The sequence below is a fragment of the Heliangelus exortis genome, chromosome Z, assembly GCF_036169615.1.
Source record: "Heliangelus exortis chromosome Z, bHelExo1.hap1, whole genome shotgun sequence".
NCBI classification, from domain to species: Eukaryota; Metazoa; Chordata; class Aves; order Apodiformes; family Trochilidae; genus Heliangelus; species Heliangelus exortis.
Window position 1 is genome coordinate 58,817,621 of NC_092454.1, and position 27,423 is coordinate 58,845,043.

At 36.4% G+C, this 27,423-nt stretch overlaps 1 protein-coding gene across 4 annotated transcripts in view; it reads right to left on the reverse strand.

Annotated features, from left to right (window-relative positions):
• The window catches only part of COMMD10 (COMM domain containing 10), a 159,747-nt gene that overhangs the window by 106,634 nt on the left and 25,690 nt on the right, over window positions 1-27,423 (reverse strand). For 2 of the 4 annotated variants that reach the window (XM_071731146.1, XM_071731145.1), the window contains exon 5: window positions 26,632-26,742. In XM_071731146.1, coding sequence (XP_071587247.1) covers window positions 26,632-26,742 — 111 coding nt within the window. Of the gene's footprint in view, window positions 1-16,954; window positions 17,064-24,568; window positions 24,689-26,631; window positions 26,743-27,423 lie in introns of those variants that run through there. The other 2 variants (XR_011723320.1, XM_071731144.1) reach the window with 2 other exon arrangements.

The window sequence follows — 27,423 nt, forward strand, 5'->3', positions numbered from 1 at the left end:
CCACTTGTATACGTGTTCCTCTTACCTTACAATTCTTTCATCCTATAGGCTAAGTTAATTAAAGCCAAGATCCTTGTAAAACATTCGCAATAAATACATCTGAAGCTTACGAGAAGTGGTGGAGTGTTTATATCTTGTGAACTAAATGTTGGTGTTCAATGATAAATGGGGTTCTACAACTCGGCCTTGGTGAGACCAGATCTGGACACTACCACTGTACCCCGGTTTGAGCCAAGGTAGAACCAATTTTCTTTCAGTAATTCATTTAATTGCCAGCTCAGTGTTAAACCATGACACACTGCAATGTTTGTAAGGTATCAGCTTATACTTTTTTTTTTTTTTTAACCTCTAGTGGTAATTAAAAAAAAAAACCAAACTGATTTAGAGTTTAATTAAGAAACAAGATAATGGGATGATAAGAGTCCTGTTTAAAAAGCTGAACATTTTCTGTCTGCTATCTCAAGTCAGTCAGCAGGCTGTACAGTGTATCTTTTCAAGGACCACTCCCAGCTCTTAGTGGCCCCTCTCATATTTATTTAAGTAGGTTCCTTTCCTGGTAAAGAAGTGGGGATAATTTATTTTTCTAAACCTAACAAAGCAAGAAAATGAAAATAACCCAGAAGTTTGGTGGTACGTTTGATTCTGGTTTATTTGGCTTTTTAATATTTTTAAGAAATATGATTGAATATTTGGCTGGTCTAAAAAACTAAGTTATTGGACGAACCACAGTATGCAAATCTCTTCTCACATAAGAACCCTTGTGGGTCATCTTTTATTTAAATAACTTATTCCTGTTTCCTCTGCGCTGTCATTGTCCATTTCCACTATACCCCCTGCATGATTACTTCAAATTATTGAGTCTGTCAGCACACATGGCATACAGATACCTATATGCTTTATGGAATTTGCCCTGAACAAGAAGACTGCATCACTAACGTCTTTGTCATGGTAACAGTAATGATTTTGCATCTACTCAGTTTCTTCAAATTTATTTTAAAAAAATATCTTTTTCCTCAGTGCAGCAGGAGAATATAATCAGCCTAATGCAGAAGTTGTATTTATGTCTACTTAACTAATTACATTAACCAATTGCTAACTATAGTGGTCTCTGTGGATTCTGATAGGAAATTATGCAAGGAGCATCCCAAAATACAGCAGGAAGGAATTCCCAGTGGCTTATTCTTAGATTAATTCAATGTAGAACTGGGGAAATTGATCAAATCATGGCTCAGCTTGCTATGCAAAGCCCAATTTCAGCATCTTTAATTCAAATATTTCAGTATTTTCAATATTTCAGACTTGTATTAGAAAAGTAAGTTTAAAGAGATGGACATTCAGGGAAAGATTTATAAAGCCAGAAAAAAGGAGGAAATCTCAGTCAAAAAAATATCAGATTTTCAACGCTAGCATTATTTTATAAAAAGGCCATAACTGAATCTGACAACCTAAACACCAGTTAGGAAATTGTCACCTATATTTAAACTGATAAGCAGGTTAAAATAACAAAAACACATTAAAAGAATTAGTAAAAATCCAGGACAGTAATTCACAATCACTTTCTATAAGAGTCAGACCTCATCTATTGTCTTTATCCTCCTTTTCGTGTATAACAGAAACCATACGAACTGTGACTTTCAAGAGTAAGATTATTTCAGTGTGTACTACTCCACAGTACTACACTCTAGAGTATTTTCAGGCCATATTACAGAATTCTATGCTCCCCTTTTTACACTGCAGATGGCTGTACGTAAATTAAGAAGGGAGGTCTTTGTTTGCAATGACAGAAGAACCAATGAAAAAAAAGTAAGTGAAGGCTCCAGAATCTACTCTCCATACAGGAAAAGAGAAAAAAAAAGTAGTAACATATTTATCTTCTGCTCTTTCAAACTATCTATCCTCAATGCTATGTAAAAATAGCATAAACAATACCAGATTATCATACTTTTCCCTTAGAGCCTATTGAAGTGGCAATTTTTTTCTACAAATACATCATTTCAATGATTGCTGAATTTCCAACGAAATCTGAGCTCACAATCAAAATAGAAGGGCTCAGTATGACACAAGCTCAGTTAACACCACCACCACCACCACAATCTTTAGCCATAAACTGTGGTCTACACCCACCCACAACAGAAAAAACATGCTTCTCAATATGTACTAAAGATTTTTTCTTGAAATGCTTGTCTGATCTGTTCCTTGCAGAAAAAAAAACCTGAAGTTAGTGTAAAACAAACAATGAGCCTTCTTGCCTTTTAACTAATAAGCTCCCATGTGCCAAAATCTTATTATAGCAGAGTGGTGTTTTTCTGAATTTTTTTTCTTGGAGAAAAGGCAGGGAGAAAGAAGGAAATGTGCTTTTCTGTTTGTTTTTTTGGGGCTTGTTTTTGTATTTATAACTCTTGAAAACCAGAAAACACAGGGGAAATCACAGACACCATAAACACAAGAAAACAATTTATATTGCAAGCCATCTTGATTTGTGAGGGAGTATCAAACTACTGTGCCCTCACCCTTAAAGTATCAAAGATGAAGGTTGATCATCCAGTTATTAAAGGACTGCTGAGACAGTCATGTTCTCTGCAAAACAGCACACAGATTATTTTTAGTGTCACTACCATGTAATTGTTATCACTTGAGAAAGCAGAAACACTTCATTCCAGTTTGTTCCTCTAGCATGATTTTGCTAACAAAACAACTAACAAAACTAAATCTTATTTCTAATACAAACTCCTGTGGTAAGTATAGCTTAACTTTTTCTCCCATATCTTTGCCTCATGGTTCACCCATTTGAAAACCTCAATTTTTCTGACTTGGGTCTTTCTGCACTTTGACCTCTATTTAGACACATTTGGAGCTGTGAAGATGCCCCTTTCCACATTTAAGCATTTTCTTTTATAGTACTTACCTATTTTTTAATGTAAATGTTTCAGTGACTATGAGGCATTAGGATAGAAAATAATTGTTGTTATCTGCTCTTCTATGTTGCTCAGTGAAGTAAAAAGGAAAGTTGTACAGCAGTTTGGCAGTGTTACTGGCTGTGAAGTGTCATTAAGTAAGAGATGGCAAGTTTTATCACACACCTCTGACTACTAAATTCACAAAACAAACAGAAGGTTTACCATGGGAGGTAGAGAGAGATCAGGCAATATCCTCAAGTCACTCTTCCAGTAAAACAGCATGTGGTTCCTAAAATTGCTATGGGAACATGGGAGCTCGTCAGAAACACACAGTTCTAGGTGAAAATGTTCCTTAACCTTTTACATCACCACTACTACAAAAAAAAAAAAAAAAAAAAAAAAAAAAAAAAAAAAAAAGTAAGGGCTACAAAATCTGTGATTTTATATCAGAAAAACTGAAATATTGAATTTAAAACAGCACCAAAATTTTTTCATGCAACCCTTGCTGTTAAGCTGTAGTTTCTGATTAAGGAAAGAAAGTCTCTACATGTGTTCTTCACTAACACACTTTAGTTGATTTTAACGCATTCTTTAATTGCGGCTGAAAAGAGGCCACAGTGAAGGGGTAAAAAAGAGACAACTGTTTTCTTCCGAGCCAGTGCTGCATGCAATTATTCTGCTCAATGGACTACTCATACGATTTTAGAGGGAAGTAAAGTTATATTTGACTATCTATTCCTTGATAATGAAAGTGTATTTGATAAAAACAAAATGTCCTTCATGAAAAAAAATAGAAAAAAGAAAAATTAAATTCACAAGAATTTAACTATCTGCCACAGTATTTATAGTCCCTGCTTAATACATTTTATGTTTCCAAATAGTCACAGTTTGTGAAACAGGGGTTTATTCCTTCTAAGTATCAATTTTAAAGTATCTTTCAGGACAAAGTAAAACCGTATTCCTCAATAGATAGCTATTATACTACCTCCACAAATACATGCTCACAGTAACTGTTGCACTAAAGAAGCCCTAGTTCTCAAGATTTCTGCAAAAAGGCCAAAATGTGATCTAAAAATGAATATAAATGTCAATTATTAAAACCAATGTTCCACATGAAGAATTCAGGTCAGTCAGGTTATTTGAATTATAAAACCTGGCTTCTCGTAATACAAAAGAAGTCTACTAAGCTAAATATAACACCAAGAAAAAAAAATTATTCATGTACCGTATTACTTTCTGCTTCCTGTCATTTAGCCCATTAGGACAGTCCTTTAAAGTGGCATGAGAGAACAGCAGAGGGTATCTGAAATTTCTATGACTTTTCCAAGGCCATATTTATTATGGATGTGATTTAATAAACCAGAGTAGTTGGACCGATGGAGTACACAGAATTAGTCTCCTGCTCATGTAAAAAAAGATCAAGATAATAAAAAATAAAGCTTTTGCTTTCAACAAGCAACCTATCAATACAGATGATGACATTTAAAAAATTACTAGCAAAAATGCAGAAAACAGATCACACTTGGGACTGAAGATATCTTTTAATTATCAACCCTGTCCACAGAGCCTTGGCAAACATGAAAATGACAAAAACATGAATGTAAGACTAACAAAAATGCAAAAAATTCCCTATTACATATTACATAGGGAATCTTTCTCCATAAGAAATATTTTCAACAGCCTTCATATCCTAATGAGAGTGTACATAATAAATTATTACAATAACAATGAGCATATTTGTGATCCAAAGACCTGAAAGACAGGATTATGTGTTTGGTAAAATCTACTCTAAAAATTACACCCAGTTTTTCATTCCTATCAGAAGGCAACAACTCCTATGCCACAAGAAGCTCTAAAACATTTGTTTGCCATGGTCATGTAGGTACAAACAGTTCATGTGAAAGCAGCTCTTAGAGAAAGCAAGGCAACACACCCCTTCCAGTATCTGAAGGGGGCCATAGGGAGGCTGAAGAGAGACTGTTTGCAAGGGCTTGCTGGATGAAGGTTTTAAAGTAGAGAAGAGTAGGTTTAGACAGGATGTTAGGAAAATTCTTTACCATCAGGGAGGTGGAAAAATGGAACTGGTTGCCCAGGAAGGTAGTTGAGGTCTCATCCTTGGACATGTTCACGGTGAGGCTTGATGAGGCTCTGCCCAACCTGATCTAGGTGCTCTTCTTACTCTAGGAGGGTTGGACTCAATGACATTTAGAGGTCCCTTCCAACCCAAATTATTCTATAATTTTAAGACACGCCAAGCTCCATCCTCTATCCACCTCTTCCCTCATTTTTCCAGATTTTCTGCTTCTGTAAAACTTCATTTTACAAAATACAGCCATCCTGAGAAACAGGTCTTACATTTCATTTACACTTTTTTAAACTATGCCATAAACACCGTAATTGCCAAAACCTACTCATTTACTCACACACCAGCCTGCTGCATGTGTCCCATTAATAAAACCTAACTAAGTGAACTGTAATAATAGAGTCCAGGCCTCCACAATGGTTAGAGCACAAAATTAAATACGATAAAAGAATGTGTGCATTTGTCACTTCTAAGTATTAACCATCTCCCATATATACTTATTTATTACTCCAGAGTATCTGACAGTGTAAGAATAGTTCAAGTGTTGCAACACACATTACAAATAACTTTGTTATGAACAAGAATTAAAAAGGTCCTGCTTGCCAGTAAACAATGCATGGGTTCTATTCCTGAACTTACCATCAATATGAAGTGTTATCTTTTGCTACTATTTTAACATCAGTGAGCATTAGCTGGTTTCAGAATAAATAATTCAAATATTTCTTTTCTGTTTTAAAGCTTTTAACAATTTAGAAATAGAAATTATATTGAAAGCAGTATGCCAGAATTCTATCAGACTTTATTTAAAAATACACTCTTCATTCAAAAATGCAATTCCACTTCTAATTCACAATTGCCTGCTGCTTCTTAAAATGTTGTATCCAGAAGGTCTGTCTTGTCTTTGGTAGCACAGACAGCAAAAAACCCACCCAGATTCCTACTTCACTGCAAAGACTGTTTCATTATGATAAAAGAAGGGTTAATTTTGTATTTCCAAAACATTTCTGCAGTCTAATTTAAGGAATGAAGCAATAAACTAGACAAGACCACAAGGGAAGGGGTGCAGATATGAGAAGCAAATGGTAGAAAATTTCAGCGTGTGATTTAACACAGCATAATTTTTAGATTAAATAATGGAGGAAGGCAACAGTGTTATTATTCTTGCTATGTTCTGTAAAAGAAAAACATAATTTTATCACCAGAGAGCACTGCAGGTTAGAATGCAGTTTTATGCGAATTTTGAGCAGTACTTTCCATCAGCAAAATACGGCTGGTTAAAAAAAAGAACAAGTCGCACAGAACCCTGCTTCCAAGCTTAGCATGACAATAGTTAATATGTTATACTTCATAATGCACTTTCAACAATTTTTTTCAGTCTTTTTAAATACAATAATATAATATTTAACTATCATCTTTCTGTTCCTACAACTAAATGTGAATGCAGTCTACTAACCGACTTGTACAGTTTGAGTTTACAAACCTTCATCTTCTAGTAAGTTTAAAAAACAACCATATGTACACAAGATAGCAATGCCACAGAAATGCAGCCATCCACTACTCTTGTTTCCCTAGGAAGCTGTCCAGCTTCTCCATCCTCATTTACCATTCTCATGCAAGAGCTGGCAGCAGACTGAAGAAGGCAAATGCTCTGAATGCACCTCAAAGGGGAACCACACCAGCACAGCTCCTTACAGCCCACTTGCTTGTAGGGGCACTGCAAACATGAGGGCACAGCCTCAGATGCAACAGGATGGCATTTCTCCAAGTATTGGGGTCTGTACATCCTGGCAATGTCTTAGCACACCAACCTGCAGACCTATTTGCAAAGTAGCATTGAGCCAGAAATATACAATGGGTTTATGGTCATTCCTGTATCACACATCACCTTGGCTGCAGGTGTAACCAGGCACACAGCTTGTCACACTGAAATAGAGGCAATGTGCAATTTCAGCAGTGTCTTAAAATACAGACTATTGCTGTTGGTTTCTTGTTAACAGGAGGGGCAAAGCCACACTCCAAATCTTCTCAGCTCTTCCTACAGAGCATTAGCACTGTGTTAAAATTAGTATCTAAAGAAAACGCTGCAGAATCAAAAGGGGTATCAACAATGATATGAGCAAATATGAAAGTGCCAGACTACTTAGCAATAGTCTGAATGAACATTTTCCAATTCTGGCAAAAATCTGCTATTTTCAAGAAAAGCAAAGATGGATCCCAGCAGCAAGAAACTGATAAATGCATACCTTATTCAGACAAAGAGCAACCAGTTAAAAAAAAACACTACTAATTTCAGACCCTCTTAGGGAAATTAATCATAAAAATAACCTATGACAACAATGTACTTTCTCAATGACAAAAAAATTGCTAAATTTTAGGATGAAATCTGCAGCAAATTAAGGACCATAAGTATTTAAGATGTTGAAGATTTTCAGAGACACACTAATAATTTTAGTGTATTATATTCAGGTCCCACTCATCAAATGCTACATTGCAAAATGTGGAATCAGATCACATAGAAAATGAGTTTTCTTTAGATGATACTCTGCTTATTGGTCCTAAGCAAGCTTAAATCATTAGTATTATCCTTAAAATAAACTAAGTCAATAATCATGACATCTTACAAGAAGACAGCACTTCCACAGAATGAAAATCTAAATCTCTTCTAAGCTTTCCAGATGCAGAACCACATAATCTCTTCCTTCCAAACTTAATATAGCCATTTTCAGTGATGTTCTCAATTTTCTCCCCTTCAATTTGAAAATCTTATATAAAATACTAATTGAATAAATTGAAATCCTTTTGATAATAATCACTATCCTCTTAGACAAGAATCTCTGGAGTTTCAGCTGTGGTTGCCTTAATCACTGTATTGCTTTTTTTCTTTTCTTCATAACTATATAATTTTTTAGCTTTATGCATAACTGCATGTTATGAGCAACATCCTTTATTTCTATAAATTCCTTAGCTAGCTATATACCAACAAAGTGTCAGGCTAACTGTTGCAGTTCAAAGAGGGTTTTGCTCCTCAGTCATTCATTTCCTGCCTCAGTCAATTCTCTACATTCCAGGTCACTCAATCCTTTAACCAAACTGTTTTGGCAGTCCTAACTTATCCTTTACTAATGTGCACAGTATCTACTCTAAATATGTTTCATCTTGCCATTTCCATTATTTCCATTTTCTCCCTCTCCTATTCTCTCTTTTCATCAAGCACTTTGATTACAATCTGGTAATTTTTTTGACTGATGCCATTTCATACTTTTAACTTTTTAGTTATGTGCACTTACAAATCAAATTCTTCTTACTGTATTCTTTATTTATGCAAACTTTATACATGAAGCTCTTTGAGACAATTAATTGCTTGGGGTAAAAATTGTATTATTTTAAGGTTGAGTATATGCATGACACTACTAATAATAGAGAAAGAATCTAATCACATAGCACTTCAGACAAATATGAGCAAACACATGTACAAAAAAAATATCCAACCACCACCAAAATGCTTAGTAATTTCATGCATTTTAAATTTGTAGGAATTCTTGAAATATTTAATTGTGTCTTCATCTCACTGATTTCATTAACAAGAAATGTAAATGCATCAACCTTAATAAATTGCTTGCAAACCATTTCTATTTCCTGACTCTCTTTCCTGAGTAAGTTTTATGAGCTTAACAAAAATTTTCCTACTCTTTTTATTAGTAGCAATACTGAAGTCACAAATGTACATATAGAAAATCCTCACTTTTACATATTTCTGCAAAGAAAAATTCTAATCTTAAGTTATCTACTAAAATCTGTCAGTTGACTGTCATTTTGGAAAGCAGTGTAACAGTTAAGAACTGGGCATACTTTAAAGCTGTATTTTCTTTGTTATGTCACACCCTTCCTCCTGCTAAGAATGCACCTGCAAGCCACAATCTACTTCCTTCTGTGCGCCTATAATTTTTTTATTGGGCCCACTAGAAACTTATGACATTCATGATTTCTAGAAACCTCTGAGACTCATGTTTCTATTCATTTTCTAATTAATTTCTGGGATTTTTTTTGCAGCGTAGCTTTAGAATATACTGGCACAACTAGAGAGTGGTGACCTTCATTCACCAGCCTTTCTTCCACCTATTACCAAAAAACTGGGGATCTGGTAGATTTAGAGGTACAAGCAATACATTTCTCAAGAGTCAGCAAGAGGAAGGGGTTTGGTTTAGTTTTGGGTTTTTTTATTGCCAAGGTTCAACTCTGCAGTGATAGTTTGTTCTACTGCTTTTGTGTTTACCTTGAAGGGCTCTTGACAACTGTTGACACAGATAGCTATTCACACACACAAAAAAAAAAATCTCTAAAGGTAAAGCAAGGTAAGGCTTAGGTTCTGTATTAGTCATTTTCAGGATAAAAACATGTCCTACATTTTAACACAAACAGCCAGTCCCATACTGTGCTATTCCAAGTGTTGCCTATTCCAAAGGTAACCTTCTGCCCCTTCTTGGTCAAGGATTTCCTGACCCTTTCCAAACTGGTTTCCAGGCTCTGTGCAGCCCATGGACAGAGTAAGTAAAACAGATTATACCATCACTCACACATCTGCAGTCCTAACTAAATACATATATTTTAAATCTACAAGTTAAAATAAAGATTTTTATTACAATAAAAAAATAAAATAAAATTTAAAAAGGGAAAAATTATTCTGGTCACCTCACCCATCTTTATAGTACATGGGTGTATTCTATCTCATAATCATACAAAAACATTTTTTTTTTCCATTTACTGTAAGTGCATTCATCTGTCTGAGGGGAAAGATCAGTCACTACATATTCTGCATCATTTTATACACCACCTTCAGAAATGGGAGAGTAGGCAGCTGATTCCCTGTACTAGAGTCAAGACTAGAAGGAATAGCAGCTGAGTGCTCTTCTTCACCCAGGTGCATGATTTCAGCACCTGGAGTGGGTGCTTTCCACAGTGCTCAGGAGTATTTTCTGCTTGATGTCTAAAGACAATAAAGTTAGACCATAAATCAGAATGCTTGTAATCAATTAGTGCTTGGGCAAAAATTCCAGACTTCTATGAGAAACAATCAACAAAAATGAAACGGTAATTTTTACACAGTTTAAGGCAATTAAACTTGAAAGGAATTTTGTAGGACAAACAAATAGACACCTTTCTAGCCCAAAGGCTTTCTTCTCAACATACTCCAAATGTTCCTTTAGTCTGTAAAGATTTTAGTATTTTAACAAACTTGAGTAGTAAACCCAACAAAACTACAAAGAGTCTTATAATGGAAGTGTAAAAATTAGATGTAGGTACGTCAACATTGGCTACTTATAACTAGATAACTTTTTGAAAACATTTTTGTCCACAAATTTGAAGAATAGCTCAATTTTTTTCAAGTCCTGAGGTAACAGGAAAATATTAACCTATGTCATACATGTACAATGGAAGAAGATTAATTTTGCACCTGCTCCAGACCTGGAATACCACATTACTGGATATTGCTTACAGTGGCAATAATAACCTGCAGCTTTTCTAACACGTACACTGTCCCTACTCCTGCAACTTTTTATGAAAGAATTAACCACATGCCAAATGCATATAACTCTGTTTATTTTTATATAAAGACACATAATAAGGTAATAGTACTTTGGTTTTGAGCTGCAAAAATATTTTTGCAGTTTTAAAGGCTGACTCATTTTTGGCCCACATTTCTTCCTTTTTGAGTCAAAAAATAAAAGAGCAACTAATGCTGAAAGCATATCACTGAAGTGCTTCAGAAAACAGTGGAGAAAAACAGAATGCTGATTTTTTTATTATGGTCTGAAGCCACACTGCTATAAAAAGCCAGCAGTCTCTCAAGTTCGCATGTTCTGAGCGTCTTCAAAATTGTCACATTAATGAAAATATTCAAATTACCTTGACAAAAGCTGGTTTATATTGGATGCAAATGTTACAAAGACAAACCGGATTTTGGAAAAAAAGGAGAGAAAGGGTGTAGAACAAGTACCCATAAACTAATGTCTCACTGTGGTGCTTAAGTTACAGCACTATACTTCTCACACTCAGTGCCGACAAGTACATTTCATCTGTCTATCCATACAGAACAGACATATTAGATGCTTCTCTTGGGGCTGTCTTTGCTGTTACTGTTATATCCTTCCTCTGATTTACTATTTCCACCCATGCTTTGAAAGACCTGCTATTGGTGTATGGCTCACCCTTGGACTGCATTCCCTCAGTTACAGATAGGTCAAGGTTTTTTTCTTTAAAAAGCAGTAAACACAAGGCTCTCTGCCCTAGACAGGCATTGCAGGCCTCAATCTTAAAGTCAAGGATGACTCCATGTTCTTTGTGACTGCTTCAAGGCCACAGGAGCGTGCAATTGCGGTTTGAAATGATAATGTGAGTTTAAAAGCAGCTACAGTTAAAAAAAAAATCCAAATTATGTTACACTTGAATTTTAAAGAGCTTTTCAGAATGACTTTTCAGATACCAGGTTTCAGAACAAAGCACACTGTATATGGTGTAATGCTTTCCATGAAACATCACTTCCCTGCAAATTAATCATCCTCAGCCTTACCCAAAATGATCTCTGAAGGTCCAACCCAACTTCAGTTAGCTCTCAATGAAAATACCTCTGCTACTGTTAATTGCCCCTATTGCCCCCACCTTCCTGTATTTGTTTTATGCACTTCTGCTCTGTCTTATACCATTCTCAAATGTCACTGTGCCAGCTCACCTGAGTCTGCCCGGACACAGTACCCTTGGCAAACTGCTGCACTCCAGCAGAGAAGCTTTCTGCTGCTGCAGCAAGGCAGGTCTGAAAACCTTTAGTGTTAAACATTTCCATACCATCTGAAATACATCAGCATTTAGAAAGAAATCAAATGGTATCCATTTCAATATTAAAAACTGGTTATTTTTTATCTTATCCATATTATCTACAAATTAATTTGGTCCTCATCAGAGACTTCAACTTAATGTGATACAAATCTATGAAGAGTAAACTAAAATGCTCACTCAATAACTTGCTATATTTCAGCCTCTAAAACCACAGATAACAATACACTGTCGGGAACTCTGAAAAAACTGTCTAAACAGTGCCTAAGCAACTTCCTTGTATTTATATCATTACATGTTACAGAAGCTACCCTACAGCACAAGAATGTCTTTAAGGTCTGTTGAAAAACAGAAACCAATCCAATAAAGAATTATAATTATACACTATTTATTCAACTATTAAAAAAGAAGCAGAACCAACAGTGAAAAAAGCCCACATCCTACATACGTGATGGCAGCACTTGACAGCATTTATTATAGCACCTACTCCAGAAATTCTGTCCCACTTCAATGGCCACCCTACTCTTTGAGGAATTTAAAAAATATTTTGATACCCACAGCATTTTTTTCATAGAAGAACAATACACTTGTTCCAGTCACAATGGGATGGATGGAATGGAAGAAAAGGAGTGTGAGAGGCAAAGTGTTCTAGAAATGACAGTAAGAAAAAACACCTCAGGAATTGTGTTACTCTGCTGTCATAAGGACTTTCCTCAGTCTACATATAATATTATTCCTGCCTTCAAACTGCATCTTCAAATGAATATTATCCTCTTGAGTATTCTGAAAATCTTCTAATATACACACTTCCCTTCCAGTAAGGAGTTCAGGTATTTGCAGACAGTATTTGTAATGCTTATACACTTGTTCCAGAGAAAAATACGTATTTGTTAGATTTTGAAAGTTCTTTATTCAGAATTCAAAATATGAGAAGACAAAAGACAACATGATTTTCAACTCCTCTATGCAATTATTTAATACTACATTCTCTTCCAGGCTGCAAAACTCTCCAGGACTACTAGGTATGACAGCACTCCTAAGCCACCCATGGGCAGCCCCCTAAAGTAGAGTATTGGTGCTTCTCCAGAAAGCATAAGCCTATGACTACTATATGCCAACAAATTGGACAATGATTTCTCCATCTCTTGAAGGAGACAAGCGTGCCCTTTAATCCTGAAGTACTTTTTGCCTCTGTGTCCAGTAAGATCATGGAGCAGACCTTCCTGAAGGCTCTGCTAATCACATGGAAAATAAAGTGGTCATTGGTGCCAGTCAACATGTCTCCACTAAGGACAAATCCTGCCTTAAAAATTTGGTGGCCTTTTATAATGGTGTCACAGCATGGTGGACATGGGAAGAGAAACTGCTATCATCTACCTGGACTTGTGCAAAGTGTTAAACATTACCCTGCACGACATCCTGGCCTCAAAATTGGAAGGATATGGATGTGACACATGGACCACTTGGTGGATCAGGAATTAGCTGACTGGTTGCACTCGAAGAGTAGTCAATGGCTTGATGTCCGAACAGAGAACAGTGATGAGCGGCACTCCTCACGGGTCTCTACTGGGACCAATGGTGTTTAAGATCATTGTCAGTGACACGGACAGTGGAATTGAGTAACCTTCAACAAGTTTCCTGAAAACATCAAGCTGTGTGATGTGGTTGACATGCTGGAGGGAAGGGATGCCATCCAGGGGACCCTGACAGGCTAGGGAGGGGTGGGCTTGAGCAAACTGCATGGTCAAGGCCAAGTGCAAGGTTCTACACCTCTGTTGGGGCAATCCCAAACACAAACAGATGCTGGGCAGAGTCTGGACTGAAAACGGCTCTGAGGAGAAGGACTTGTAGGTGTGGAGCTCACCATAAGCCAGCAATGTGCACTTGAAAGCCAACTATATCCTGAGCTGCACCAAAAGAAGTGTGGCCAGGTTGAGGGAGATGATTCTCACCCTTTACTCTGCTCTTGTGAGACCCCACCTGGAGCACTGTGTCCAGTTCTGGAGCCCCCAGCACAGAAAGAACATAGAGCTTGGAAAGAATCTAGAGGAGGGCCACAAAGATGATCCAAGGAATGGAACACCTCTTCAATGAAGAAACCTAAGAGAGTTGGGGTTGTTCAGCCTAAAGAAGAGAAGACTCCAAGGACACCTTAAAGTGGCCTTCCAGTACCTGAGGGCACCTATAGGAAGGCTGGGGAAGGACTTTTCACAAGGGTGTGTTTTAAGCTAGAAAAGGGGAAATTTAAGTTAGATATTAGGAAGAAATTCTTTAGTATGAGAGTGGTGAGACACTGCAACAGGTTGCCCAGGGAAATCAATGTCCCATCCCTGGAAGCATTCAAGGCCAGGTTGGATGAGGTCCTGGTTTAGTGAGGGGTGTCCCTGCCATGCAGGGGAGCTGTAACTAGATGATCCCAACCCAAACCACTCTATCTAAGTGGTTTGATATCAAAGTATCTCTAATCAAAGAAACACATACTGACTAGAACTACCTACAAACTGACCAGAACTGCCTACAAACTGACCCTCGGCAATTTGGTTTTGCTGCCAAAATTTCAGTCTAATAATGCAACATGTTCCCCAACACAAGGATCTCCCAGCTCCTTGTTTCTGCTGACGTTGGAAAAGAGGGCAGAGAAATAAACTAGCATTTTCAGCCTTCTTTAAAACACTGATGTCTGACTCTAAGCACCAGAAATAATCCAAAAATCGTTGAATCATTTATTACTAAAAAACTCAGTGCCTAATCCTGATGTTGTTGAGGAAAGAAGGCATTTACAAACATCACTTACAAAGCAATTCCCAAAATATCTGGATTACATAGACAGCAGAAATTGTCCTCCACTTACACTGAGACAGCTATAAACTCACAGGGAGAGCAGCCATTGTACAATTTTTATTTCCATTTGTCCCACTGTGGTGGTTCCATCTCATGGAAGGCTGTAAAAATTTAAGTTACTCTGACCACAATATATCCAAGTTCAAAAATGTTGCTGGAAAGGTCAGAAAAACTAGCTTTTCATTACATATAAATTTCAAGCTAGACAAACACTTTCACTAGCTTGGGCTCTATGTTTGGTTTTGTGTTGCTCTTTTGATTATTACAAGGCTTCAAAATGTATTCTTAGTAACAAGATCTGTCTCAATATGGAAAAAAAAGTATTTTCCTTTCCCCCTTTAAGTCTCTTTCTGTTACAGCCTTGCCAGCAAGTGTGCATTCCTAGAAATATGTATTTGTTACTTGATTAGTAGTGATTTTATACAATCATACTGAACAAGATTTGCCCTGGGGCTGAAGACCATATGTGGATTGAGGTTGTCCTGTGAAAGAGGTCATATTAAATGTAATTTAAGCAGTGAAAAAGGTCACTTGTCATAGCAGCTTTTGAAATCTGCTAAATGTTTATACAAAGCCAAGTGGCACAAATTTAGATGCCACACAGTTCCAGATACCACACTGCTGTCATTTGTAAACAACAGGAAACCAGATGAGCAAAAATTGCCACCCTTTTTTATAACTGAAGGTGATGACCTACCTTTTTCCATGAAAGCATGACTGGAAAGGGCACCACAGCATTGTTAGACACCTGTTCAGTGTCAAATGCACAGTGTTGATACTGTCTGACAGTGTGTACTCTATATTTATTGCCTCAAGCTGGACAGATGTTAGCAACACAGGAGATGCTCGTTTTGTATTTTTTCAAGAATACACATACTGCTTCTCTAGGAGCCAGATTTGGCAATTTCATTAGTTAGCACATTAACAAAAAAATTAGGAAAGTAAGATTTGCTAATCTTACTATGTAAGTAAGTAGCCCGGTGATTTTATAAACCAGGTGGAAAATACTGAACAATCTAATTGTTTTTGAATTCAAAGCCTTGCTATTAACCCACAAAACAGCATAGCTAGGAACTCATAAACCCCTCAGAGGACTGCATTTCTTTGACAGTACCATTTTGTACCAAAACTCACAAAAAAATGCATTTAAAAAACAACAAAGAAAAAGCAGATTGCAGGTCTGAATCATGACAATGGTGAACACAAATGTAAACTGAATGCAAATGTAGAAGCAAAGGCATCTTCTGCACTACTCTTGAGAAGACCTGGTGAGATGCCTGTCACAAAAAAAATACTAATTAGTTTGCAATAATCTCTAAGTAATACAGAGCCACTTGGCAAGGTATTAACTAACAGGGTAACCGGATATGGTTCACCTCACCATCATGTTTTCTAAAGCCACATGAGACAAAAGCAAGGTGCAACCTGCAGGTTATGTGATTGGTCTGGCAGGTGCTCCTTGGCACCATTTCACCCCCATACTGATACAATTTTTGACATGGCTAAATAAAAAAGCTATGCATGTGTATCATTCATCAAGATGATATGTTGTGTAGAGAGATGACAGAAAGAGAAATGTGATTGGGCCCAGGAAGCACAGCCCCAAAGTGGTCCCCATACGTAGCTGTGGGACCTGACCCTGGCAAGATGCAAATGCTCTGAATACAGAATGACTTCTCTCCTTTGAGCTGCACAGTAAAAATATTGAAAGAGAACCTGTTAGTTCCCATTATGATAATTATATAGTTATATAATTAAACAGTTTCACATGTTATGTTCTCACTTTCTAGTATTATAAAAGAGACTGTGTTCAAATGCTTCAAACAGCTCATTTTCAGTTCCTGTGGCTAGCCATACTCTTGGAAGGATTACAGAGAAAGTCTGAAAGGAAAATATTGCCAAACACTTGTATTTTGAAGTATAATCTCACTGCTGCTCGATGTCATACTCAGAAGAGTACACATGGCACCAAACAGTTAAAGGCCCAGTAGATTTACCAAAACCATCCCTGAGCACTCAAACAGTCTGCAATGCTTCTGAAAGAAAGTTAAACTGCACCAATATATAAATCTATGAGATATGACCAAGTTTCCCAAGTGCAGTGTGGATACTGTGACAGGGAACATTTACCTCAGTCACACAGCATCTCTCCCCCTTCCAGTGCAGAAGACAAGTCATGATGACAAAGAGAAAGAAGTCAGCTGTTCCCAGAGCAGCTCCCTGCTTTACTGCCTCCCAGGATCATGAAGTTGTTGTTGTGTCTTTAACAGCTCAGCTTATGCTTCAGCAACAGGAGATGGCTCACCTGAAGCTCTGCAGTGCATTGCTGGCTCTAGAGATGACAGTGGTCTTCCTCCATGCAATCATACTAGCTACTCAAATGCTGCCAGTGAACCCATTCCAGAGTTCACCCTCTGGAAATGCAGTTGGAAAGTTTGATGGAGAGACAAAAACAGATTAGAAATGAACTTTAAAAAAAATATTCCAGATTTTACATGTGAGGAAGTTAAGGAATGAAAGTTAACTTTTCTAAGTACTCCCAGATTTTAGAAGTTATTCAAATATGGTGAAATATCTATGAGATTTTTAATCTGTTTGGCCCAACTTCCTTTGGAAACTTAAATATGCAAAATCATACTTGTTAAACATAATTTTTTTCATCTCTTCTGTCTATTAAGGCAGATAGCTTCCAGCATCTCATGGCAGTCAAACATATTTTAAAAGCAGGTAACTATACATGTATTGAAATACTTACAAATATGTAACAATTCTGTTTTAAATCACAGAATTACAGAATCATCCAGGCTGGAAAGGATTTCTGAGATCATCAAGTCCAACTCTTAATCCACTATTGCTGTGTTTACCAGACCATGGCACTGAGTGCCACGCCAGTCTCTCCTTAAAAAACCTCCAGGGACAGAGGACAAATCTATAATTTTAAATATCAATTCCAGTCTGTATAACATCAATATTATATATAACTTCAGTGTTATGATCACATTAAAACAGACCTGTCTTAACTGGATTTAATGTTGAAGCTGGACTTATTTTGTCAGGACACACAGCATAACAGTATTTTCAAGGAAAAGACATTAATATTCAGCCTAAATAAGACAAAAGACACAACTTTACAAATGTAAGATCTCAGATAACTAGGTCTACTGCAACTGAAGATCAAGTTATTTTATACTGTGGGAAGAAAATAAAAAACTAAACTGATTAACTAGGGTGATCCAATTGATCTGCAGAAAGATGTGACAGACGAAAATTTACTTAGGCAACCTGACACACAGCAAGAAAAGAAATACCCCAAATATTAAAGTGCTTTAAATAGCTTTCATTTATATAATGTTCTTATCTAACTTGCCTATAGAAACTCACCCCACAGCAATAATTAAGCAAAACAGATTGAAAATGCTACATTTTTCAAATCAGAAATTAGCTATAGTCTTCTATAGGACTTTTAGCCTATGAGATTTTTTTTATGAAGATAACAAAGACTCATGACAGGACAACAGTGAGATCAGAGTTTCTGACTTGGGTTAAAGTATCTTAGCCTGCAGCTAGGCTTTTGAGAAGCTACACAAAGAATGAAGGTAAATAAAACACTCACAGCCTAAGTGATTAGTCCATGCCCCTTCCACCTTCCTGCTCAACTCACTTGCCTTAAAATGTATTTCAAACAATTTTAAGAGCAACATAGTATCACAGTATCCCAGATAATCCATCTGCTTAACTTTCAAAGGTGAAAAGTTCACAAAGTACATCTTTAAAAAGTTTAGGAAATTTGTCTCCTTATGCTCCTTTGTGCACTGATAAAAGAGTGATGAAAGCAGATGAAATATTAGGGGAAACAAGGAAATAAAACTCCTGGCAGTGTTGCTCAGGAGCTGAAGTTCAACAAAGTCCATATCATTCTTTATTCTCTGAAGAAAATGGTATAAAAAGTTAACTACACTCAAGAACTGCTTAGAGTCAAGAGCAAGAACCTGTTCCATTGGCATTTGTATTAGATTATTTTTCTGCTTCTTCACAGAACAGTGTTTCTTCTGCCCAAAGACAGGAGTTCCATTTCTATCCATGCCCCTTGTGGAGCCTGCTGAGCAGTCTTGCAGTATAATGTGCTGTTAAACACAGCAATGGAAGGCAGAAAATTTCCTCTATTTTTTGTCCATCCTGGCACAGCTGCAAAAGCCTGAAAAAACACCCAAGAAATTATGTAGAGAAAAGGTGGAGCACTTCAGTCAGTCTAGGCAGGTATGAACATCATTCTGTCTTCTGTAAGCCTTCTATTTAAATATGTTTTCTGCTAGGTTTGGGGTTTTTGTTTTGTTTTACAAATAGGCTGTATAAAACTTGAAGATTTCTTGATACACTACATGCAGTTCTTTCTGGGTACCTCAAGCAAAGTCTACCTCTTTTTGGAGTGTCTCCAAAAATGCATTTCTCTGGCACAGCTACAAAAGCTAGGGGCATTTATAAGCAAGTTCACAACTTCCATTAAAACATTCCATATATATTTTTATCTTATTTCCAACTCTCTCCTTTTTATATGGTGCTTCTCTCAGACTACAGAAATCCATATATTCCAAGAGTGCCTACAACACAATATGCACTACCAGAAGACAAGGCATTAAGAAAAGTGCACCTCTTTCATTCCCCCCAGGGAAGTTCACAAAGAAGTGAACAGCAAAGTACAGGCTGCTCCCAAGCTATCACCACACTAATGAGGAATAAGGCAACTGCTTCCAAAGTAAATGAAAAATAAGCAGTAATCATGAGTGTAGAAGATAATCCTATCTCTTCCAGCAAGCCCTGAAGGTTTGCCTTACATAGGTACCAGCTACAGCAAAATTAAACACTGTTGGCTCTTAAAGAAGTGAAGTGTTTTGAAGCATAAACCTACTGATAGAAAAAAACATACAAAAATTTGTTTTTCAAAATTTCACTTCTCCAGCTTTTCTCACTTAGGGCCCCTGAAAGGAAAAATAAAAGCTTACTATATAACAAAAACTTTACACAAGCAAGTCTCTTTATGTTGCAAGTGCTGAGCAAGTGACAAGTTCACCATTTTTACAGTTAGAACTGAGAAGCTGAAGATGGAAAATTGAGAAGCATTTCCAGTGATGCTCATAAAATGTACAGACACATGCTTATACATAGTTCTGTACAACTTTCACAGCACCAAGGCTTTCACGTATAAAAGGTTAATCTACTGCTTTTATAAAGAACATATTCCACCTCTTCTCCGCTCGCTACTAATTGACAAATAATGCAAAAGGCAAGCATTCCCACTGGATTTAAATGCCATGAAATGCTACTCACTTGATGTATTCACATCTTATGACCCTCTCAATCTTATACTGAGAACTAACTGGTTTTAAACATCCATTTTAAAAAGCTGCAAACCTGTAGGTTACACATGGTCTTCCTCTGCCCTTGGCTCCAATTCTCAAAGGCAGCAGCCAATTTCATTGTTACAGAGGACACTGGCCAAAGAGCTGTGTTGCTAAAACTGAGCCTTGCTGTTAGAGAAAGCTCAACATTTATGTTCACCTCTCCCTAATCTCATCCACATTTTATACTACCTTATCTTTCCACCTTGGGTGTCACAAGAAAGAGACATGAGGGAGATGCGAATTTTTAACACATTGTGAAGGGACCACAGAGCTAATTGCCTAAGCAAATGCAGAGGGATTGGTGTTGTCAGATGGTACTACAAAATAATAGAAAAGTACTGAAAAAGTAAGATTACTTTCCATCACTACTCACAAAAAAAAATGAAGGCAACAGTTGATATGCTAGAACAATGCATAGTTTCTGAGAATAGCAATCAAAAAACTATATGGGCATTCCTAAGAACTTCCAATGAATCTTAAGAATGTTTTTCATCATCTGAAAAGACTGGAGTACCAAAACTACAAAACTGATTTGAAGCAAAGAGGAAATGAATTTTCTTAGAAAAAAGTGACATGCACAACTGCGTTAATTAAGAAAACTCTCCAGGTCTTTGTAGTTTTCAAATGCCCCCAAGGCCTTAAAGTTTAACACTGACTGTAAATGAAATGTTGAAATTTAGTATTTCAGCTTCTTTTATGTTGTTTATTTGGACTGATAGTGGTAGTTACACAAACAATTCAATTTACTCCTGTACAAAACAAGAGTTTCACTACTAACTGTCATGCTGAGTTTGCCAAAGGCTGCAAACAATTGTATGCAGCCAACTGAGAACATTTTCTTCTTTAATTCCATGACACAAAGGCACATTGACAAAGTTACAACACTATTTTAGTGAGTAAAGAGCATGTACAATGGCTGTAGCCAGTTACAGTGTTTGTAAATGGAAGTGTATTAGACTGAATTCAGAAACTGTTTATATAGTCAGACGAAACTTAAGAATACCATGAAAGGACCCTGTAAAGAGACCTTTACTATAAGCTGGGTAATTAAACCATGTAAGATCCCAAATGAAGTCACATAATTAGCTACACCCTGCAGTACAATTGCCAGAGGTAAGTGCATATTCCTGGAGTCACAACTTCTGGTAAATGGTTTCTAAGTAAAATGTTGAGCAACTCACAACTTACAAGACTTGGGTTACTCTGCCATCCATTTCTTCACTGCTAACAAAACAGAAGTCTTCTTAGCATCTTGAAAATTCTGGACTGCAGCTTCATTTTTCTCTCCTGATTAAGTGGATTTAATCACAGATAATAGGCATGATAGCTCAAAAACAGTTTAATACAAGAATTGCTGTGCATTCCAAGACCACAATTTCTGGCTCTCATGGTTGAGCACTGAAATTTCAGACAGATTTCTGTAGCACTGTGACAGCCTGGAAGCAAATTATAATTTTCAGGCTTATTTTTCTGAGCTGCTCCACACAGACAAGATTATGCAGCCATTCTTACTACAGCTCCTACAAATATGAGGACTCTTCTCAATATCCTGAAACCTTCTCTTAGGGAAGTTTTTGCTTTCCTATCAGCAGCAGTACTTTATTAGATTTTAGTCTTTAGAATGGAATAGGTTTCAATAGGTTTTCCTTTCCAAAATTAGGAACCTTGTTTGTATACAGAAGTTGAAAACAACCTTGAACTAGGACTGTGCTGGCTGAGGCTATTCAGGCCTCCAATTACCTCCTCTAACTATGAATGAAAAAGCCTTTTCTCTCCATCTCATCCTTAAACATTCTGCATTCATCCAAGGACCGTTCTACTTAATTCTGCAATTGCTAGAGACTTATAGTCTGCTTCATGAGAAAACTAAACTCAGTTCAAGGGTGTATATGCAAGCTTGTTTTTTTGTTCTGGGAAAGAAAAGAGTGATGCTCTCATCAGAACTGAAAGGGGTTGAGAGGTAGCTGATTAATGCAAGAAGCAATTTACAATTGTTTAGTCTTTGCACCACACCACAGTTCCTCAACCAGCACCATGTCTTTTAATTGCCTGCTTTTTTTGAGGCCCTCCTGATAAAAATTACTCCTCTATTTCAGAGAAGAAAAAAAAAAAAAAAAAAGCCTTCAAAAAGCTGAGGAATGAGAAGGCAAATGAAGGGGTACATACAGAATGGTAGAGATGCTCAATTCTGCCACCTCCTGCCTTTCCAGAGTGGGAATATATCACTAGCATCCACCAGCTCTCACTGGTACACCACTCCACAAATATACCTTCTTTTCAGAGGGACACAAAAGCACATTTCCTTAAATATCCACCCAAGTTTAGGTCCTGCCTGCATGCTGTACAGTCTGCACAGAACCTACAGCCCAAACTGAGAAAGTGATCTATCTCCCCCAGAAGAAAAGCTTTGTTTCTCATGTATTCTGCTTACTGTTAAAGTACTCACGATGGCAAACTTAGAAAGCAGAATGGCATACATGTTGAAGTAAACAGAGCAAAGCCTCTAAGGTTTAGACTTGTTCACAGACCAGAAATGTAAAGAAAGTCTTAAAAACCAGAAGGAAAAAAAAGAAAACCAAGTCCTGCTACTTAACAAGTAAGAAAAAAAATAATTTAAGATTTTCAGATTTCTATTTACTCTTTATAACCATGAATATGTATTATGATCTCAGTTTCAAATGCAGTCAGACACCATATTTAGTTAAACAAAGAGTTGCAGAAGAAAACATTTTAAAATATTTCCATTGTTACATTCCCATTAAGAGCATCTAGAAGTTAGTGGAAATAAATTAAAAGTAAATAAAATAAAATTAGTTCAGTAATATTTTAATATTATCTGTCTTTTGTGAAAAAATATAACATTACCAGGTTTAGCAAACCAGCACATTGTTTTTTGTCTTACATTGGCAGAAAAAATCCTCTAAAAATTCTTCTAATACAGGCATAAAGAAGGAACAAATTAAATATTGAATTTTCACAAGGAACTTATATATAGCACTCTTACTGAAGAAAAAGAGTCCCCCCAAGAAATTCTTAGTGGTTAAGAATAAAACTGTACATTAAATAAAGACAAGGAGAACCAAGAAAAGAGTAAAGTCTTCCACAGAACAATCTGTAATTAGGTAATTGAATTTAATGAAATCTGTGGAATCGATTTACAGACAAAAACTGGATAACAATTGAGCGACCACAACGGGCAGGAATAGTTGATTTATCCTGAAGATTTTCAAGCATAAATACAAACTACAGTTCATCTGTAAAAATACACAGTAACACCTTATATAATAAGGCACCTTACTGGATCTACCTCGTGAAGCGCCACAGCAAAACTCTCTTCTCACTCTCTTACTTCTCACAGTCCTCTGTAAAGACCTTTGGCACCAATGAAGTGACATTTCTGAAGCCCTCAGACCTTTTCTACAATGTTTACTAAAATCTTTTTTTTTTCCCGAAGTTGTTAAGAAAGGTTTGGGCTAGACTGCCTGAGGAATTTCTGCTGCTAACAGTAAAAAGGTTGTGCAAGTGTGTGCCTGTGTGGATAATCATTAAATAAATTACTGAAGGAAACAGATATTAAGTAACAACAACACTTTTCAGGGTCAGCCTTTGTTTCCAAATCAAAATCATAATTAGCAGCACAGCTGATCAGGACTGTTAATTTGGGCTCCCATTAATGGTAAATTCACCTTGTACCAGAAAAATAATACGTGTAAAAAAAAATCCTCAGATTGCTGTGTTACAACTCAACAGCCTAAACAAATCTAAAACCAAACAGTATGAGTACAAAAAAAGCCTTATAGACAGTCAGTATCTTACACATCAGTTCTAAATGTCGCCTTAGCTTCTTAAAATGTCAGAAAGGAAGCAAAAAGATCTTGCAGTTCAAAAAGATGTTTTTTATCATACTTGCTTCTTTTTTGTGCCTATTTCGTAGAAATTCCACATCCTTCAGATTTTGAAATGCAATTAAACATTTCAAATTCTGAATAATATTAAGAAGCCTCTGTTAATTGGATTTTTAATTGAAAGCTTTTTTTCTTGAGCCTTATACCAAACACCAGCAGCAACCAAGCTACACAGCAACCTAGATCACAGGACCACTCAGACCAGAGGGCAGGATTTGGCACCCACCTGAACCACCTCCCTCTGCAGCTCCCATGCTTCAGTCAAGATGCTCAGGGAATTGTCCTATTGACTCCTGAGTCACTCTGCAACCTCTCCAGCTAACTCATTTTTGTATTGAGTCATCCCCATGGTGAAAAATTTTTCATGGCATATAGAAAATATTTATTAAATCTAAATCAAGCATAACTTGAAGTCTGAGTATCAGCAAACACCAAATTTGCAACAAAACCCAGGAAAAAACAGTTTACCAAAGATCATACGATATGATCACTATTGCTACTTAGTCAAAAGCAGCCTATTTCTTGGGCAATGCAAATGTCAACAGCAGTTTGAATCACCTGAAAGAACCAAAGACCACCTCACTTTTGAAATTCAACGGCATAATAACCTATGGGACTCTGCATTTTATCTCAAGCTAAGAAAACATGCTGTATAAATATAGCATATAGAAGATTTTCTAACTTTATTTCACAGAGAACAAATAACTTTGATATATCCACAAATTTTCTGATTACCTGTCCCAAAGAGATAATTTAAATACTAATTTTAAACGTCAGCTTCTGGTAAAGAATTGCTTAAATGAGCTTAGGTGGCAGTGTAGTAAACGGTAATGTATTAGCACAATTACTCTTAGTTAACAAAAGTAGAAATAGCAGCTAATGTCATTTCCCTTTCTTAGTATGTTTTTATTGATACATTTTAGTTTTGTAGATGAGCAAGACAAACATCTATTGCTATAAACAGATTAGAAATGTAAACACTTACACATCCCACAACAACTGACTTCAGAATTGAATTCCCTGCATTATCACAAAGAAGCGAAGAGCCAGTGTGACAAGGAGCACTATTGCCCCCTAATGAGCCAGCCCACAAAATCTCCTCTGTAGCAGTTTTGTGTCTTTCCTGAAAAAGCTGAAGCTGTTACACCCACGCATTATTAAAAATAAAAATGGAAAAATTTTGTGAGAACTGAATGAAGACAGCCATTTAGAATATATATACTACATTCATGTCAAATTTCTGCACAGAAGGCAAACACAAGTGTGGGGAGAAATAAAAAAACGTAGTATCTGGAATTTTCAGATAATCTCTCATAAAGAGATCATGAAGATACAATATACAGCACAAAAACAATATTCCAGCACTTCCATCAGCATAGAGGCAAATATTAGTCAATCTTAAACCTCCTTTGTAATATGATGTAATCATTTGGTAAAAAAAACCTGTAGTTATCTTCATACCAACCGAGATTTTTACATTTTAGTGTCTGCAGTATGAAAGCATCAGTATGTTTTTCTTGTTGTACTTTTCTTTCTACATGCGAGGCACAAGTCTATTCTGGGCTTGTAACTGTTACAAAGTATTTCTGATCTTGGTATCTAATTATGCCCAGTGAAAGAAACAGAGAGGACACAACCAAAATGAATGCACTGGCTGAACTGTGCCAGTTCCTAAGACTACCTTTATGTAACATGTGAAAGTGACATTTTTTCCTTTTTTCTTCTTCTTTTTTCCTCCCAAATTTTTTGCCACAGAATTGAATCTATATGCAGTGCTGCCCAATGCAGCTGGGAGTTAAAATAATGTCTGCTTCCAATATTTGCATTTCAAAAATACAGATTGCTATGAACTGCTGAAAAGTACTGAAAAAGTACTACTTTTGAAAGTACTGGTAGCAGCATTAATGTAATCTGTCAATTCTCTTTTATTCTAACATAAATCAGAATTCCACTCACACTAGTAAAATTACTGTGATTTAAATGCAATGCTAAACCAGAACTGAGTTCTGATTTTTTTCCCCTCAAATCTTTTATATACCTTTTCATAGATAAACTTTCTGACAGACACCATAGACTCCAATTTCTGCTGGCCAAGATAAGGCTAAAGGCAATTCATATGTTTAATTTAAAATATGCTGGTTAACAAAAGGTAAAGATTTTACGAATAAAATAAATGTTTAATGGGTTTTGGCACTGAAACATCAACAATCACTAAAATCCTTAAACTTTAGACTTCACCTTAAAACCTCCAAATACTGGTTTTCTGTGGCCTCACATCCTATGCCTTCATATAAATCCATCATTAGCACAGAAAGACTTCAAGTGGTCAGTTCTATATTAAATAACTACACACATGGAAGAAAGATTCAAGCAATCAGGGTCCAAGTACCAATAACACACTGTATGATAAGAATACTTAGATACCTGATAACCATATTCCATGATACTTCTCTATTACTTTAAAGCTCAAAGAGCTGGTAACAGCTCTCAAACTACTTTGTATGTATGCTGTTACATGAGTACTTCACAACTCCAAGTGCTTACTACAATTTTATTAAATTTAAAAATGAATCACTGGCAAGACTAACACCAATCAAGTTTCAACTGATGCCTCAGAACTTTGAGCTTGAAGCCATCAGCACAATTAATTCCAATTCTGCCACACATGTATTTCTTACCTTTGAGTCTTCATTACTTAGTCCCAGCTCTAGCACAGCACGAGGAGACTTTAGCTTCGTTTGCACAGACTCTGCCATTTGAAGATTAAGCTGCCACCCAATTGCTTCAAGCTACAAAACATGAATCTAGATTAGAATCAGATGATACAGAAGCACTTTCAACACCGTGTCTGTGTCAGTAAACACAATGTCAGGCTCTACAAATGTCAAATGTTTTTATACAATGCACATTCTGCAAATTTTCCTTGACTTTCCCTATTGCCAAATTTATCAGTTCAAGCTCCCAGTGACGGTGTGAAATAATGTTACTTCATATGCCTCAGATCTGCTGGAATCAACCCATAAAACACATCTAGGGATCCAAAAGAAGGTAGTTTTCCTTCTCCTTGTGGAAATCTATCAGCAAAGTTTCAGGAAAAACAAAAAAAATTATCAGTAAATAGCAAATGAGCTAAAAATGGTTATTTCTTAATCAACAGATCTACTCGCATGTTCTAACATACACGGATGTTAATGACTAAAATGATTCTGTGATGCTTTTTAAACTGTTACTATTGAAAAGCCAAACAGAAACGCTTTTTAACAGAAAGCTACACAAAAAAACATTTCAAATTGCTTTTAATCATTAATCTAAAATTATATTCAAACATTATCAAGCTACATACACCTCACACATAAATGAAGCAGGCAAGAACAGAATTACAAGTCTTTCACACTAAATAATCTTTGTGGCCTTCTTGAATAAAGAATACTAGAAACATAAAATCTTATTTTCTGGTCAGCTCATTTGCA